This window comes from Ptychodera flava, chromosome 14 (assembly GCF_041260155.1).
Source record: "Ptychodera flava strain L36383 chromosome 14, AS_Pfla_20210202, whole genome shotgun sequence".
Classification (NCBI taxonomy): Eukaryota; Metazoa; Hemichordata; class Enteropneusta; family Ptychoderidae; genus Ptychodera; species Ptychodera flava.
The window spans coordinates 16518639-16535774 of NC_091941.1; the positions used below are offsets into that span (position 1 = coordinate 16518639).

The 17136-nt window shown below is 38.8% G+C and overlaps 1 protein-coding gene across 2 annotated transcripts; it reads right to left on the reverse strand.

Annotated features, from left to right (window-relative positions):
• Positions 1-384: 384 nt before the first annotated feature.
• On the reverse strand, positions 385-16612 carry LOC139149554 (legumain-like). 2 transcript variants are annotated; one of them, XM_070721372.1, is made up of 12 exons: positions 16350-16612; positions 11274-11371; positions 9228-9309; positions 7864-7949; positions 7275-7353; positions 6698-6760; positions 4081-4269; positions 3479-3655; positions 2872-2988; positions 2470-2637; positions 1909-1976; positions 385-1370 (listed from the first exon to the last, which is right to left on the reverse strand). In XM_070721372.1, the coding sequence occupies exons 1-12, from the start codon at positions 16497-16499 to the stop codon at positions 1304-1306; spliced, it is 1344 nt and encodes a 447-aa protein (XP_070577473.1). In that variant the 5' UTR covers positions 16500-16612; the 3' UTR covers positions 385-1303. The 2 variants fall into 2 exon arrangements, with proteins under 2 accessions (XP_070577473.1, XP_070577472.1); XM_070721371.1 differs by lacking the exon at positions 16350-16612 and adding an exon at positions 14033-14305.
• Positions 16613-17136: the final 524 nt, after the last annotated feature.

Below are 17136 nucleotides of genomic sequence, written 5' to 3' on the forward strand. Positions count from 1 at the left end.
GATCACAGGATTGTGAGTTCGAGCCCTGGCATGGCTATGGTGTTGTGTCCTTGAGCAAGGCACTTTATTCCTCATTGCTTCTCCCCACCCAGGAGTGATGGGTACCTGGTAGGACAGTGGTTGTAATGTGTGCGTTTAGCTCTGCTGCGCTTATTGGCTTCACATGTGAGCTGTTGTTTGCTCCCCAGGGAGTTGAGTGGTATCATATTAGGTCCAGTGACCAGGGGTAATAATAATTGTAAAGCGCCTTGATCACATGAACTTGTGGATATGAGCGCTATATAAGAACCCATTATTATTATTATTATACCACCATCTCATCCTCTCGTTCATCTATGCTCCCAGATTTTCACCCTTCAAAGAATCTCACCAATGCAAAGCACATAGAGTAAGCAGCATCAATTTTATTTCTTGGATATACTGAACAATTTTATCTGTACAGTGCTCACTGATTATCTCATAACAGTATCACTTCATTCAGTCGACTGACAAATGTTACAGTCCATACCTGACCCTTGTAAGATATGACATTGCACAGCATGGTGCGTTGGCTTTGGCCAACACTAGAACCATGGATACCATACAAATTAGAAAGATCTAAAAGACTGGATATAAAAACAGACTTACATTTACAATATGAAATTTGTATCATAATGATTATGTTCTTAGAATATAAAAATAGTTTGCCGAAATTTTGGCTGCTGTGCCATCAACTGGTTGCGACAGATATCTTAATTTAAATGCTATTGGAGTTGTTTAATTGATATGTATTTTGCAGATGTACGCTCTAATATGCACATTTTTCTTCAAAAAATTAAAAACAAAGGCCAATTTTGCACAAAATTTATATTATGGCAAGAAGCAAAAAGAGAGAAAGAAATGCAGCACTTTTTGGATTGTTCACGCAATTAAATCAGAATTGTGGTGTCCGTACATCATGGAACTTCTCAGCAGATCATTGTCAAGCTTGTAATATGAACTCTATTATCGAGGCACACTTTGTTTTCAGTGACCTCAAGCAACCATGGGTGAGAGGTCAAAGGTGATTGGAAAACACACTTATAATGTAAAGGTTGCAAGTTAGGCTTATGTATAAATGCCCCTCAAGTTACATGAAACTCTCCAAGATGTTTCTCACTTTTCCATGTCAATGTTAGTTCACAAAAATGGCTCAACTTGATTTGAAAGAAAGTTTGTCCTCCGCTAGCATAAATTGTTCATTTGTTTCTGTGTTTTTATTTTTGCATAGTTACTTTTGAACTTGGGAAACGTATAACTACTGCACAGTTACACTGTGATTGACTTAGTAGATACCCTTCATAAACTTGGCAAGCTGTGTTCCACACACTCTGTCCATGGCTTCCGTCATTCTGAACAAATGGAAAAGAAAAGATTTGAAAACATGAATGAGGATGCTCACTTGACTGTAAAATCTTCTGTAAGAAAGCAATTGGATTTTCTTAGGGGGCTTTCCATGGTTTAGTGAAGCAACTGGACCACCTAGGATTATGGTGATTTTATGAAATTGATCCGATTTTCTTCGGTCTTCCCTTTCAGAATATTTCCTCCAATTATTTGTTTGGGGCAAAATATGCCAAAGAAGAGACTATGTCATCATTCATTATAAGTACGAATGATTCTGTAACGGGACATAAACTGCGTCCATTTTTGGTACAAGTGATTCTGTTATGGGATGTAGACTGAGTCCAGAATATCACTTCTGAGAGACAACTGATCAGCTTGATCATTTTTCAGGTTAAAGTTCACCTTTATTTGCATGAGTACACATTTTCACGGAATCTAGTAATTTTCAATCACGGAGTTATGTAAAAGAAAGCATCACAGCATTGTCGTGAAACATGACTTTGTAGAATTATGAAAACAGGACACTTTGAAGTACGCACTCACCTGACGACTGGCACTCTCTCTTCACACATATTGACAAAGACGTACAGATGGCGCAGGGGATAGTCATTCTGATCAGAGATAAATTTTCATACAAAGTTATATAGACTGTTAGAAAAAAATTAGCCTAACAGAATGGTAATGAGCCAGTTTGAGCAGTACATGGAAAGATTGGATACAATGAAATAACAATGTTGTAACATTTGAATGATTCAGCCATATGCTTAGACTGAAAGATCCGTCGCTCAAGGGCACTCTCACAAGGAGGGGGAGCGCAGACAGCACCCTCTAGTGAGAGATCATTCAGTCCAGCATATGCTATGGGAAAATGAAACTTCCTGTTATACATCTGTTTTCTTCTGTCTTGAATTCGTAAATTTGTGAAAGAAATGTACCTTTAAGTTCCAAAATATTTATATATTTTTTGGTTATTAAGGTGCAAGCTTGTTAGCTGACAAGCTGAAGACTAGCTTCTTCATCATTCATTTGTAAAGAAAGGGTCGCATGATTAATTTGGATAATCCACGACTTAATAATCCGTAATAATATGTTCAAATTACTCACTGTATTGAGACTGAAGCAGTTGTCGGCAAAGTGTCTGACGACAGCCTTGTAACAGTAATGGCTCTGCAGTTTGGTTTTCTTGGTGTTGACAATTCTGTCAGCCTGGGCGGAGCTGTCGGTGGCAAGGTCAACGATCTTTCTCACGGTGTCGGTCACCATGGAACGCAGCTGTTTTCAAAAAAGGGAAGATGAGAAATACACTGAAAGGAACTGTTAATGGTTTAGCAATTGAATGCTGGCAGTAAAAGAGAAATCCTTAATACAATGTACAGCCTGGAAGTGAAACTAGACATCTCCACTACGAATTTCTGTATGTAGAATTCTCCGGGAAATTTTGTTGCATCAGCCAAATACCAAAGTAGCGGTCTATCAGACTGAAATCTACTGTGTGTTACTTCTTACCTCCAATAATTTGCTCATCTCCTGGACAATGCCTTGCCTCTCCTTGGTTGACTTGGATGCTGTCAGACGGTGTTGCAGGATTGCCATGGGGACATCAGGTGCTGGTACAGCGTCGAGCTGTGACAATAACAAAACCGACAACATTTTTCATCAGTGACCAGACCTAAGTTAAGTGACAATTATTCGGAAACAGCTATGTGAAATTGGTCACTGGTGAGAATCTGAAAAGGTCAGTTATATTCTGACAACTAAATGTAAATTCTGTAAGTTAATTGTGCACATCGGTGTTCCGTCTCACCGATGAACATTTTTGGGTTCAATCAGAATTTTTTGAAATTTCTTTGTATCAGCTCTATACCTGTAAATATAATATGTAAAATATTCTTGAATTCAAAAGAATTTTTTTTTTGGGGGGGGGGGGGGGTGATGGCACATCAATTTAATTTAGCATGGACGAGTACAAAGTACATGTACTAGTCTATTTATAGAGTATAAAATTTAAAAGCTTTACTCATATGCATTTTATTTGCTTTGTGGTGCCAAAATTTTTTTTTGTCCGTGAAAAATAAATGCAAAACAGAAAACAAGGATGTGAAATGCAGCTTACAGGTACACGTGGGTATGGCTTGGCCTTCTGCTTTGGTGATGGGTTCTGACTGCCTTGGAATTCATCAACCACCAACGAACCCATTGAGAGGTCTCCGTACTCCATGACGTGGCTGGTGTTGGTTTCTTGCTTGACAATCTGGAACTGCTGCTGCAGGGTCCAGGTAGTCAGATCCTCCTGTCAGTGTTGGATAATAATGGGGGGGTCAGTGTTGGATAATAATGGGGGGGGTCAGTGTTGGATTATGATAGGGGAAGCCTTAGTGAAAGAGGTACAAGCTGAAGGCAGCAGTGACATATTAGATGTCATCAAGCCACTGAGAGGTGACCTCATCTTTGACAGATAGTACTTTATGTTTCCAGTCCAACAGAAAGAAATAATTACCAGGATGCAATAGGATATAAAATTCTTGATTGTCATGATGACGATGAAAACATTCATAGTTGGTACAAAATTAAAATTGCCACTGTGTATTACTGGCAGTGTGCTAATGCCATACAAAACGCACACATGCACCGCTTTTCAGAGTTCCATCACGATGAAATTTACATGGCTGAAACTTCAGCGAGACTTCAAACTTCTACCTTTGAACTATGACCTACCACATCAGAGTCTTCCATCCACTTGACACTGTACACATCACCGAGGTAGGTCTCTCGTTCGGCGTCGAAGTAGCAGGCATAGGATGACTCCTCAGCATTGGCTGCAGTCGTTGCAAAGGCATTGATGTTCGATGGCAGCAGATTTTCAAACATTGAACCAGATTCACATGCTTCAAAGTAAAGTGTAATCTGCGAGAAAACAAGTCATCGTTGATGACACAGTCCCCGCTTGTCCATTTTGTTATAATCTTTGGTGTCTAGGTAGCTGTGGTCTAGGTAGCTGTGGAATGACATTGATGCAACGGGTGCATCAGGCCTGTGACTTGCATAATAAAGTAATCTGAGGAACGTTCAATAAATGACTCATCTCTGCCGGTAATGACAACTGAAGGAACTTTTGATTACATCACACATAACGATGCCCTCACTGCCTCTAGTGTCATGATGGCACATACTATACACATGGTTTGGTGGAATTTTCGAAATGGTATGGGATCGGGTATGTTGTTGTAATCAGCCATTTCGGATCATAGAATGAAACAAATTAATGTGCACAAGAATGCAGCCATAGTATTTTATCTTTGTATCACGTTTGAACAAAATCAGTCCATCAAGACAGTGACCTATGTTTATGTTTTAAAGACATAAAAAAATCACACCGAAATTGAAATCAAATGGCTGTCTATTGACCATATGGATCATAGCATAAAATTAGTAGACATGCATATGTATGCCATAGTACTTTATCTTTGTACCAAGTCTCAACAACATTGGTTAAGGAATATTTGCATATGATTAAGCCTCAAAGACATGAAAAAATCCAAAAATGACCATCTGGCAGCGATATTGGAAAAAAATGACAATCTGGCAGCAATATTGGAACATGTCACGAAGTAAATTGACACGTATATGTATGCCATAGTGCTTGATCTTTGTGCCAAGTTTGGACAAAATGGGTGTAATGACCTTTGAATTACGCTTCAAAGACATGCAAAATTCCAACAAAATGGCAGTTCTGCAGCCATATTGGATCCTATAACAAGGTTAATTGATACATGCATATGTATGCCATAGTGCTTTGCCTTTGTGCCAAGTTTGAACAAAATCAGTTCAAGGATGTTTGAGTTATGGTTCAAAGACATGAAAAAATCGCAAAAAAATGGCCGCCTCATGCCCATATTGGATCGTATCGCAATATAATTTGACATGCATATGTAGGCAATAGTGTTATGCCTTTGTGCCAAGTTTGAACAGAATCGGTTCAAGGATGTTTGAGTTATGGTTCAAAGACATGAAAAATCGCAAACAAAATGGCCGCCTTGCGGCCATATTGGATCGTATCGCAAAATAATTTGACATGCACATGTAGGCCATAGTGTTATGCCTTTGTGCCAAGTTTGAACAGAATCTGTTCAAGGATGTATGAGTTATGGTCCAAAGACATGAAAAATCGCAACAAAATGGCCGCCTCGCGCCCGTATTGGATCGTATCGCAAAATAATTTGACATGGATATGTAGGCCATAGTGTTATGCCTTTGTGCCAAGTTTGAACAGAATCTGCTCAAGGATGTCTGAGTTATGGTCCAAAGACATGAAAAATCGCAACAAAATGGCCGCCTCGCGGCCATATTGGATCGTATCACAAAATAAATCGACGTGCATCTGTAGGTCATAGTGCTATGCCTTTGTGCCAAGTTTGAACGAAATTGGTTTAGCAGTGTCTGAGAAACTGTTGATGACGGACGGACGGACGGACGGACGGACGCACAGACGGGACCCAATCTATAAGTCCCCGCCGGACTTCGTCCGCGGGGACTAACAAAATCTATGATTTACAGACAAGAAACTGAAGTTTTTATTTCCTACACAAAGAATTTGTGTATCATATTTTCCCCTTTCCCTCATAGTTACACAGACCAACACATGATGACCAATTTTACGAACTGACAAATCAGATCACAGAAATAGCTTTGTTACCATCAATGTCTTGTGTGGATAAAATTATCTCACTGTAGCTTAATTTTTTTTTAATTAACCCTTACTGAATTTCCACAAAGAGTTAATTACCAAAGACACACAATTTACATTTCTCTTTTATTTTGTTGGCTTCCAAAATCAAACTGGTCATAATATCTTAGGCCGTTATAACAGCAAAGAGCTTCAAGCAACAAACTGGAATTAATGTACCATTGTACAAATAGTGCACATAGTTGCTGCCAGTGTTCTCGCTAAGGCTTATTTGCACGCTAATTGCGCAGTGTCTCTGACTGCTCTCGCAGCGAAATTTCATGTTTTGCGCAACTTTAGTCTGTCATTTCGGTATTAGTTTTGGAAACAATAACTTGGGGCGAAATGTGCAATCTCAGCATAGATTTTACTTCCTCGTTTCGAGTTTAGCGCCTGTTGGCGGCGCAGTTGCCACCAACCTTCATTGTTCGTTGTGACGTACCTAAATAAATTAGCATATACATGAACGGACCCAGCTGTGAGGCAATCAGGCGTACCTCAAGTTGCGCACCCTCTCGAAACCTCAGAGGGAACACTGTGACTGCATTAATACTCAACTAGATTTTTAAAGTTCTTTTTTATTCTGAAAAAGGAACTGAAAACCATTACCTTGGCATACTTCTGCTGTTGGTACATACTCTGGATGGCATTGTTCAGATCTGTGGCATGCAACTGAGATGGAAAAAAGCAAAACAATGTCTAATAAAGTTAAAACTGTTTCCTCAGATGTAGCCATACAAGAATACACATGATATTCTTGTTTTTCCGGTGGCTGCCAGTTGTTTTAAGTCGGCTCCTTCGGTGTTGTACATGGATTCTAATCTCTGCCTATTAGCATGATGTGTGCTCTCAATGTTCCAATTCAGAAAGTACCCCACTTGCACCACATTGTGGAATTTAGCCATGTTTGCCACACTAACATATTGAAATGGGCTAGGCAGGGAAGGAAAGTTTCATGCCATGAACTCTAACACTGCATTTCAGGTTCTTTATGTTAATATGAACTTGAAATCTGGAAAGGAATTAACGTCTCATCAATAGTCATTACAGCTTGTAAAATCAGCAAAATAGTAATATAAGTGATTCCAACTAAGAAACCAACTTTAAAACAATCTTTGGCACAAAATATGCTGCAGATTTTAAAGTGGCAGATAACACCCAGGGTTTATTTGTTGGTGTTCCTTACCTCACCTCCAGCTGGGAAAGCAACAATACCTGGTGCACCATGGTCAACAAAGTTTACAAAGACATGGTCATTTGGTCCACTGGAACAAATCAGTATATAAATTAAATTAAATAAAAGAAGAAAACCTGCCTGTTTTGCTTGACAGTAAAACTGAAATATGAAGTGATAGAATTGTACATTCAGTATCAGATCTTGAAATCCAACTCATGTACAAAACTAAAAGGGGATGGCAATGTCCTGACAGGCATTTGACAGAGACAACAATGACAGGACCAAAAAATTCGGAATACAATGGCCTCTGCCGAACGCATCATGTCCCCAGCACAGTTTCCATGGCAACTACTGTATATGGTACACAATCAGCATTTCCACCGACCTTTATTTGCATAAGAATGAACAACAGAGCATACATCAGTCAGATTTGTCTGCTCATGATTCATAGCAGAATAGCATGTCTCATCATTTGGATTTTGCACACAGACCAAACATTTTTTCATGATGGACATGAAATCAGTTGACTGAAATAGGGAACTCTCGATACACAGAGATTTGAATATTCTGACAGAAGTAAAGTATTGCAAATACTGACCTAGCAATGACCTTTCCGCTTCCAATTCCGGACATTGCCGCTGCATTGCCTTGCAGAATGTTGAGGAAGTTCTGTGGTGTAACATCCTAGAATAAATTGTAAATATCATCTGGCATAAGTAACAGTTGTAGAAATGACACATACACATGAATTGCAGTGTTGAATGCCATTGGTTAGCCTGATACTGGGTGTCTGTACTATGCTGGCTTGACCTTGGGAAATTGATGTGAGTTAGGACCACTCAGATAGGGAATAATGGCTTACATTATCATACAGTACACAGGTGCTATTGATATAACAGTAAACTTTATTCCACAGGGAAAATTTCAGCAGCTTGAACGATGTATCCTTCATTGGCATTGAGAGTGTGGGTGTACCGATCAGGAGGACTGAGAGAACGGGTCTCATATCAACAGAATCATCAAAACAAAAAAGCCGACACTCATGCAAAAACGATACATTTAATAACCAATTAAATTTTTTTGGCTGATTATATCCTTGAAGGATTTAACGATAAAAAGTTTGTTTTGTACAGTGTGTATTAAACTCCTGACATAAAACACAATAACCTTCAATATTTTAAATTATTTGAAAATAAAACGCAGCTGGTGTATCTTGTTATAGGCTGAAGGAAAAGTGCATGTGGTATATATATAGCTTATGGGTACATAATTTGTCTATCATTTTAAATACACCGGTATAATAAGAAGAGTCAGACCACAGACATACAACAACTGATTAGGTCTATGGTTTGGGATAGGTTAGGGGAATTAAGTGTCCTTAAATGACCTAGCTAACTTAAGGGTAAAATGCCAAGGTGGCGATTAACTGTCCTGGAAACCAATAAATGAGTAAGATTTTGAGTATTCTACAAAATACTGAATGATCACAGCTAGTCTTGGCACCAAATGGAATTTCGATAATTGTGAAACATTCTACGATCGACACTTCTCGTAAAGCACCAACAAAGGCTGGATTTTCACATCCAGCAACTTCAACCATTGACACTGTACCGGTAGATTAAGCATTGAATTTTGACACAACCCTACTGCAAAAGTCCAATTATAGCCTTTGACCAACATGGTTTAGGCCAACATAGTGGTGAGTATGGACCTGTTTATAGGGAATAGAGGGTGAACAGATATAAAGTTACACGGAGGGGTATTCTTCGTTTGTAATTTCTGATGTCGTATTCTGCTACAGTTTGCCTGTTCTGCATCATCTGAAAAAGAAGGGAGCAGAAACACTGACTCACACAGTCATTTGACAGTCAAAGCCTATGTAGTCTATGATCTCTCTGGCGTTTTAGTGCGGCAGAGATGGAGAGATCCTGGACTGAAGACTAACATGTTATGCGAACTTACTTCAGCGGTGTAATCCTTAACAACTCCATGATATACGTCAGTACCATTGGGTCTATTAATGATGATTCCCGGTGTTGGATTCCTTCGTAATGGAAAAAGAAAACGAAAGTAAAGATGTGTCAATGATGAAGCATGACTCATGGCCATTCAACAGTCTTGAAAAACCCTTTCACTTCCTGATATTTTGTGTGAGTCACTCGCGTGCACTGAAACTGAAATTTGTGAAACACAGCAACAATTCATCTTTTGCACAATTGTTTTCATTCTTGTACTGCTACGGTTTATTTTCGCTGTTTACCAACTGAAACGCTCCATAAAAAGAATTTCCAGGCAAATAAGCTGAGCTCAGTAACTGGACCAGTACACCAAACACGTAGGTCCATTGGAATCACTGCAGATTTTACGGAAGAATTATTTTAATTCTCTGGCTAGGTGACCTTTTCTCATTTTTCATAACATATGAGGGTTTGGCCGGCTTACTAGGAATACAGAAAATTATAGATCCCTCTAAATGGTGTCAATTGTTTTTGCAACCCAGGTTAAATAAAATTGTTTTTGATAAACATGTGATGTTGACGAAACCCCTTTGTACAATGTAAAGTGAGTCTGGCATTAACGTCACTGTGGAAAATATTTTTATTCAGTTATCATTGGAATCAAAAAATATAGCCTGTCAGAGTAAAAACCCACAGAAACTTCCTCATATATCTACTAAAAGGTTATGCCCAGTAATACTGAGAAAAGGGTGCATAATCAAGATTTTATTTTATGGGGAAATGAAAGAAGCGTGATAATGTCAATTTTACTCAAATTTTATGGAAAGAAAACAAATATCAGGACAAAACCAAGACTCTGCATAACCGCAATGGTAGTTTATTTTTTGTGTGGATATTTATTTTTGGCCGTAGCTTATCACATGATGAATCAATTCAGTGAAGAAATGAGGGCAGTGCAACAGCTACAGTACAAATAAAAAAATATACTACGGTAATGTCACACCTGACTCAAAAATAAGCACATAAATAATTTTCTTTAGTTTTACAACGGGATCATACAGTGTAGCTCTTGTTACGCTGCAAATTAATTATCTACCTAGAGTTTGCAATTCAGTGTACTTTATCCATTGACCTTTATCTGCTGATCAAAGATGACACACGAAGACAATGGGATGTGACACTGACACATTTTTTTTTGCTGAAATGTATTGTGTGTATATGAAATACAGTGGCATAATGCTTAAACAATAACTGAACGATTCTCCTCAAAGTATGAGGGATTTGGAGAGGTCAGTTTCAGGGGCAGCTAGTAGATAGGCAATCTTTTTTTCAAGGTGTGTAAAGTTAAAACTATTGAACTGAAAAGAATTTTAACACAATAGAGTATGCAAATTACAATACCAATTGTCATGCTAAATGGCTATTTTATAATATTTGACCAAGACAACACCCTCTTCCTCACCCTAACTGATTTTGTACATTTTGAATTTTGATGACTAATTTCGACTTAGGTGGAGCTGCATGTTGCCAACAGAGTTTTTTTTCAAAGCAATATCTCTCATCAAAGATGACAAGGAAACCCCCTCATACTATATATTTTCAAAAAGCAGAGACTCTAAAGTTTAGTATGGTAGCAGTAGTCTAATCGAACGATGAAGTGGGTGTATTCAAATGCCTCTTATTTAAAATATAAGATTTTTATTGTCAAACAAAATAGTTGTTTTTTTAAAGAGCATTTAAAGAATATAATGTGAACATTTTAGAAAATTTGACCCAGCCAGAGTGGAGTTGAATTCTTTGGAAATTTTGAAATTGGGAGGAAAAAGAAGCCAGGAAATCGGGTGATTTGCATTCATTTGCATAAATTAACACTTCTTTATCAAGAAACTTACTACTGCTTGACAAGCTGAAAGGCGAGTCCCACCAACATTTTAATCTTGGGTTAACATACTAATTAAACTGAATGAATATTTGCAAAAACATGATTTTTGAGCAAAATATGCTGTGTTGGGTGCAGCACCCCCTTAATATGCTCAATATAGAGACTTACTGGGGATTTTGTGCAAGGTCATCGTACATCATGACGACTACACGCTCATCTGGAATGCCATTTTTGTGAACAATCTGGTACGCATGGCAAGCATCAGCCTGTGAAAAAAAGAAATATGGACACAGAAAAGAATGATGTAAGGTGCAGATACAGTTCTACTAAGCAAAGAAGTCCCTGTAATATTGAATACTTGAAGAATTTTCAATCAAAATACTAATAAATATTGCCATCTTGTTCAACAAATAAAATACAGGAGTTTGAGACGGTGAGTCCCCTTAAAACTTTCTTGTATTTCAACATTCCCTAACACATCTTTGTCTGAAATTTCAATTTTCTCATATATGTTGCCTAATCTTTAATGCTATGCAACACTTAAATTTTGACTGTACTATATTTTTCAGATAAGACAGTGGTGAAGACTAAGTCATGTAGACCTGCAAGAAAAAATTAATTCTACTTTTTTCGTTATCGAGGTGAAAGACTATAGCATTTTTAACGCTGCGACCAAGGTCTGCTGGGCTTTAAACGATATATTTTATTAAAATTTTAATTCAACCAGTCTTGCCCAAAATTAGCTCTCTCCCTTTTTTTTTTCTTCCAGCTGACTATTTTTGGATTTCAAATCTGTCTGTTAAGTATTGCTAGACAAACAACAACCATTGAAAATTGTCAAGTCATGGTGGTCAAAACCTCCTGAACATGTCATGTGAGATATACGCCAGGAATTCAATGGCCAGTAAGTGTTTTCCTATGAATTAAGCATGGAGAGTATCCTCATGTGAAAAGCACCTGATGTAATCATGTGACCTACATTAGAGTCACATGATGAATTACAGGTCACATGTCAACAATGTAGACATTTCTTGCACATTGTAAAAAAGCCTGTTTCTTAGTGATAAAACCAGTCAGGACAAACCATGGTTTTGATTTCTCTACCAGTTTGTCTGCCCTCCAATTTTGTTTGAAATATACAGTAGACATGTGTTGTTTATTACATTTAAGCTGTACTCCTATTGAGGTGCAGTATATATTCTAACCTGTGAGCTGGAGTAATACTTCTATGTCAAAATGGGAACTGTAAACTTGATACTATATCAGAGGGACAAGTTGTCTACTTTCACATCATGAAAATTCTCTCACTCTGACATTCCGAACAGCATTGTGCCTTTGGGTATTTCCCCATTGTTATTTGGATATTGACAGTTTCTTACAAGTCTACGACTTACACAAACGTGGAGTAATGCAGCCAGGTCAGAGTTCACATGCAAAAAGTAAAACTGCCTTACATTTCGTGAAGTGTTCTAATCAAATTAAGCTCTGGAAAAAGCACAGTATTGTATGCAGCTACTGTAGGTTAACAAATCTCCACCATACAGCATGATGATACTGCAAAATTTCCCGAGTGATTCACATGATAAACAGTGATCAAAAAATACTTCACGATATAAGATACTTAAAAAATTTATGAGCATGCCACACACGGCTATTACTTTCAACAACTGTGTGAAATGGTACCAGGTTTGGCATGTTACCAAACTCCTCCCCCTTAAGTAAGCAAACTGCCCCTTTGATAAAAGTAAGCCAAGACAAACTGTCACACTTGGGAGCAAACAAACAAAAAGTGAAATCATTGCATGACAAAGAAAGCTCTACATTTTGGGGTAGTTATAATCTTCTGAAGGTCACCTAGAGTGACACATACATACATACATACATACATACATATATACATACATACATACATACATATACGTACATACGTACACACACATACACACACATACATATATATATATATATATATATATATATATATATATTATATATATATATATATATATTACTTGAAGTGTTAAAATTGTGTTTTTGTGTTCTACATATATAATTAGAAGTATCTGCAACATAAACAATTATTTCTGATAGCTTCATTATCAGCAACAAGTTTGACTTTCGAAGTTTAGATTTCAGTGCAGGTTTTGCATGCCTAAATTTCTTGCAAATTCTCCGAAACAAAATCTATCATTTTCTATTCAATGGTGCACAATTTATAGGGCGTTATCAGAAAAAACTACTATACACACTCTAATAAATCACACTCTAAAACATCATAATTATTGATTTTTTTCTTCCAGAGGTAATGGTATATTTGGAATCACCATCAGTCGTGTGCAAGCTGCCATGTTTCATGATAGCTGTAACCACTTTGTAAACTCGATAACGAGTGGTACATCATGATGTACAAATCACCCGCCGCGCTGTGGACTGTAAATCTTGGCGATTTCTCTGAATCAAACGCTTGCCTGCATCTTTGATCTAGTGTATACTGATGTATTGCTCTGAGAGGCATGACCACCGATAGATTTTCTAAAACAATTTGTTAAAACTGATCAAGAAGACAAAGAAGACATTGACCAAGAGATACCCGGAAACAAACTTGAAAAAATAATTGGGCGCGCGGATTTGGACTTAAAAGCACTGTAGTCTAGTCCCGTCTAGCGTACCATGCTGTGCATGCAACGGTATACCATAATAACCTCCTGAACGAATCTCGCTGTGTTACACTTGCGCCGGGCATTTGCGTTGGACAGCGGTGCGAATTGGATATCATAAGCTTACGCACAGTCCTTAGGCTATGATTACGCTCCGTACAATGGTATATAGCTGACATGTCAACAAACGGATAGATGTACCGAACATTCACCAGTTGCGTCAGTGCGGAGCGCGGACGTTTTGACACAACGTCACTCGTAATGTATTACCTGATGTCTGTAGTTGTACCATCCATTGGATCCTGCAACGATTATAACCCAGTTGACGCCGCTCGAAGGCTCTGCGTACACTTCTGGGTCCAAGGGCGATGCAAACGCGCAAACAAGAAGGGAAAAACTGAAGAGTATAATCGTCGCCATTCTTGTTCGGACTTTCCCTTGCACCACTCTGCCTCAATGTGTATACTCTCCTCACAACAGGAAGCGCTTCCGCAAAATTAGCATAATTGTCTGCAGTGAGTCAGGTGACTCCAACTTTTCAATAAGGCCTTATTCATGTTATCTGTTTGTCTGTGCAACCAATACATAGTTCTGACATCTATTTTTAATAAAAATGTCAAAACTGTTTCTGTCTTTGGCGGCCTTCTTCTTTGTTTTTTGGTTTTTTTTGGATTTTTTTTTTTGCTATCAAACATCTGTCCGTTTAATTTATACAGTGTGAATCGCCGGCAATCACATGACCATATCTAAGGTCACAGTCGTTTGGAGAGCTATTCAGCGCTGGGACTATTCGCCCCATAGACGAGTGTACTCGCTTCTGTACACTCGTCTATGGGGCGAATAGTCCCAGCGCTGAATAGCTCTCCAAACGACTGTGCTAAGGTCAAGTCATTAGCTCCAACGTCAGGTGTTTGCAAGGAGAATGATTGTTGATTTTGACGCTCGGGTTGTCTCTCGGAATGCACGTACTTCTCTTACTGGGAAGCGGACTGTGCTCCCCCGCTTACCCGTGATATTTACTGATGTCAACTTGTTGGATTTAAACCGTTGCTATGCAGAAACCTTGGCATCTGTGAAAACGCACGAAATAAGTATGCACACCGATCATAAATAGTACACGTAACCACAGGCGCTCCTTACCTGGGTCGTCTGCTAAGTATATCGATTTCAGATCGATCTATTGATCCCGTAGTCGATATGCCCGCCACTGCAACCTAAATACTCACAAGGTGTGCAACACAATCTCTCAAAATACACACCACCCGATTTGTTGACTGGCCGTGCGCTCGCACAAAACATTCACAACTACACTCCCATATATCTAGTTGGATCACAAATTTAACCATCTCCTCAAAAATCACGACGATGAATGTGTTACTCGCGTCATCTTGAAGAAATCGGCCGTGTTATGAGACCAAGGGCAGTGAAATGTGGCCTGCAGAACGATTCTACCATATGATGTCATTTTTTCCACTGCTGATTGGTTCAACTATACTTCACCAGTGACGTCTTGCCATGACCTTTGTTTTGGCCGTTGATTAGCCAATCAGTAGTGGAATAAATTACATCATATGGTAGAATCGTTCTGCAGGCCACATTTCACTGCCCTTGGTCTCATAACACGGCCGATTTCTTCAAGATGACGCGAGTAACACATTCATCGTCGTGATTTTTGAGGAGATGGTTAAATTTGTGATCCAACTAGATATATGGGAGTGTAGTTGTGAATGTTTTGTGCGAGCGCACGGCCAGTCAACAAATCGGGTGGTGTGTATTTTGAGAGATTGTGTTGCACACCTTGTGAGTATTTAGGTTGCAGTGGCGGGCATATCGACTACGGGATCAATAGATCGATCCGAAAATCGATATACTTAGCAGACGACCCAGGTAAGGAGCGCCTGTGCACGTAACGTACAATACACAACGACCAAAGGCACCGTGAAATCGAATATTCCTTGCCCCTTCACTGTCTGTGTCAAGTGTAAGCATAGACAGTAGAGGGGTCTTCCCCCTCTACTGTCTATGGTGTAAGACGCCCTGGCTACCGACATTTATTATGGATTACCGTACTCGAAAGCAATCCAGTCAGTGACGTTTACACGTAGAAGTTGACGTTTTGGCTGTTTTACCACAGTCACCTGTTTCCCAAAATTCGTACGCGCCCCATTGACGTGTGTGCATATGCCTAAGCACATGTACACACGTCTTTGGGCGCGTAGGCGCAGAGCAGAATTGTAGAAAACAGGTAACTGGTTTTACCCCGGTGTTTTACCCTCCGGAAGGAATACGCGAGTAGATTGACACTGGAAATTATCTCCACAGTCGATAGAACGCAACAGCAATGGCCCTCGATGTTCACTATCCATCATCATTGAATGTAATATTTTTTTAATTCGTTTGTCACAAAAGATTCAACAATTTTATGACATTTTTTTCCATATGTCTTAAAAGTTCAGGTTTTGTAAATTTCACTGTTAATATGTGGACATAGTTAACAGATACTTCATATTGTATTCAGAGTTGAATTATATCTCTTTCCCTAAACCGCTTCACCCCAGCTGGACATTTCAAAATCATAGACACACACCTGATGCCTGTAGTTACCCCATGTGTTGGAGCCAGCGACAATCAGTGCCCAGTTCACTCCATCCGAGGGTTCCGCAAACGTCTCAGGATCCGAGGGAAATGCCAAGCTGCTGGCAACCAGGGAGAGACACAGAAACAGGATACGAGCCATGGCTTCCAGCTTAATGCACAGTTATGCAGCACTCCCGCTGAGAAAGAAAGTGACCCGAGATGGATGTAGCAACCCCTTATATTGTGACAAATCATGTGATTTTGGTCATAATGACTTCTGTCAAATTGGTTTCACTACTTTAAACACAGTGAAGTGTCATTTTTGACAAGGGTATTACCCGATGTCTGAAAGCAATCAAGCATTCTGGTATAATATTTTTTCCTTTCTGTCAAATATCCAGTCATTGGAGATATAAATGTCATAGGAGCTAAACCCATATTTGCTTTTTATGACAAAAAATTCCATATCCATTTAAAACAAAGTTGAAAGGACAAGCCATGATATTGCTATTTCTCTCAGATTGTCATAACATGCAGAGGGGCGTATTCTATGACAGTTACAACACTTTCTATCGTGAACAGGTCTTTTTTCAAGTGGCAGTATAGATCTAATGCAGAGATAATGTCATGTCTACACAAATCCACCCCCTTAAATGCCTATTTTGGCAGTGTCTTGCATGATTGATTATTTTGTGTTTCACAATTTCATTGTCCCCCATATATAACACTTTCTTTTCTTTTCATTGGTGATAAGATCTGTTTGCAATTAAACACTGGTAATACCAGAATTCCTATTT

Coding starts and splice junctions, on each gene's coding strand:
- LOC139149554 (XM_070721372.1), bottom strand. CDS start 16,499: ATGGCTCGTATCCTGTTTCTGTGTCTCTCCCTGGTTGCCAGCAGCTTG. Junction 4,270..6,697: donor AACAGCAGAAGTATGCCAAG/GTAATGGTTTTC, acceptor GTTTTCTCGCAG/ATTACACTTTACTTTGAAGC. Junction 1,371..1,908: donor GAGAGAGTGCCAGTCGTCAG/GTGAGTGCGTAC, acceptor CCATTTGTTCAG/AATGACGGAAGCCATGGACA.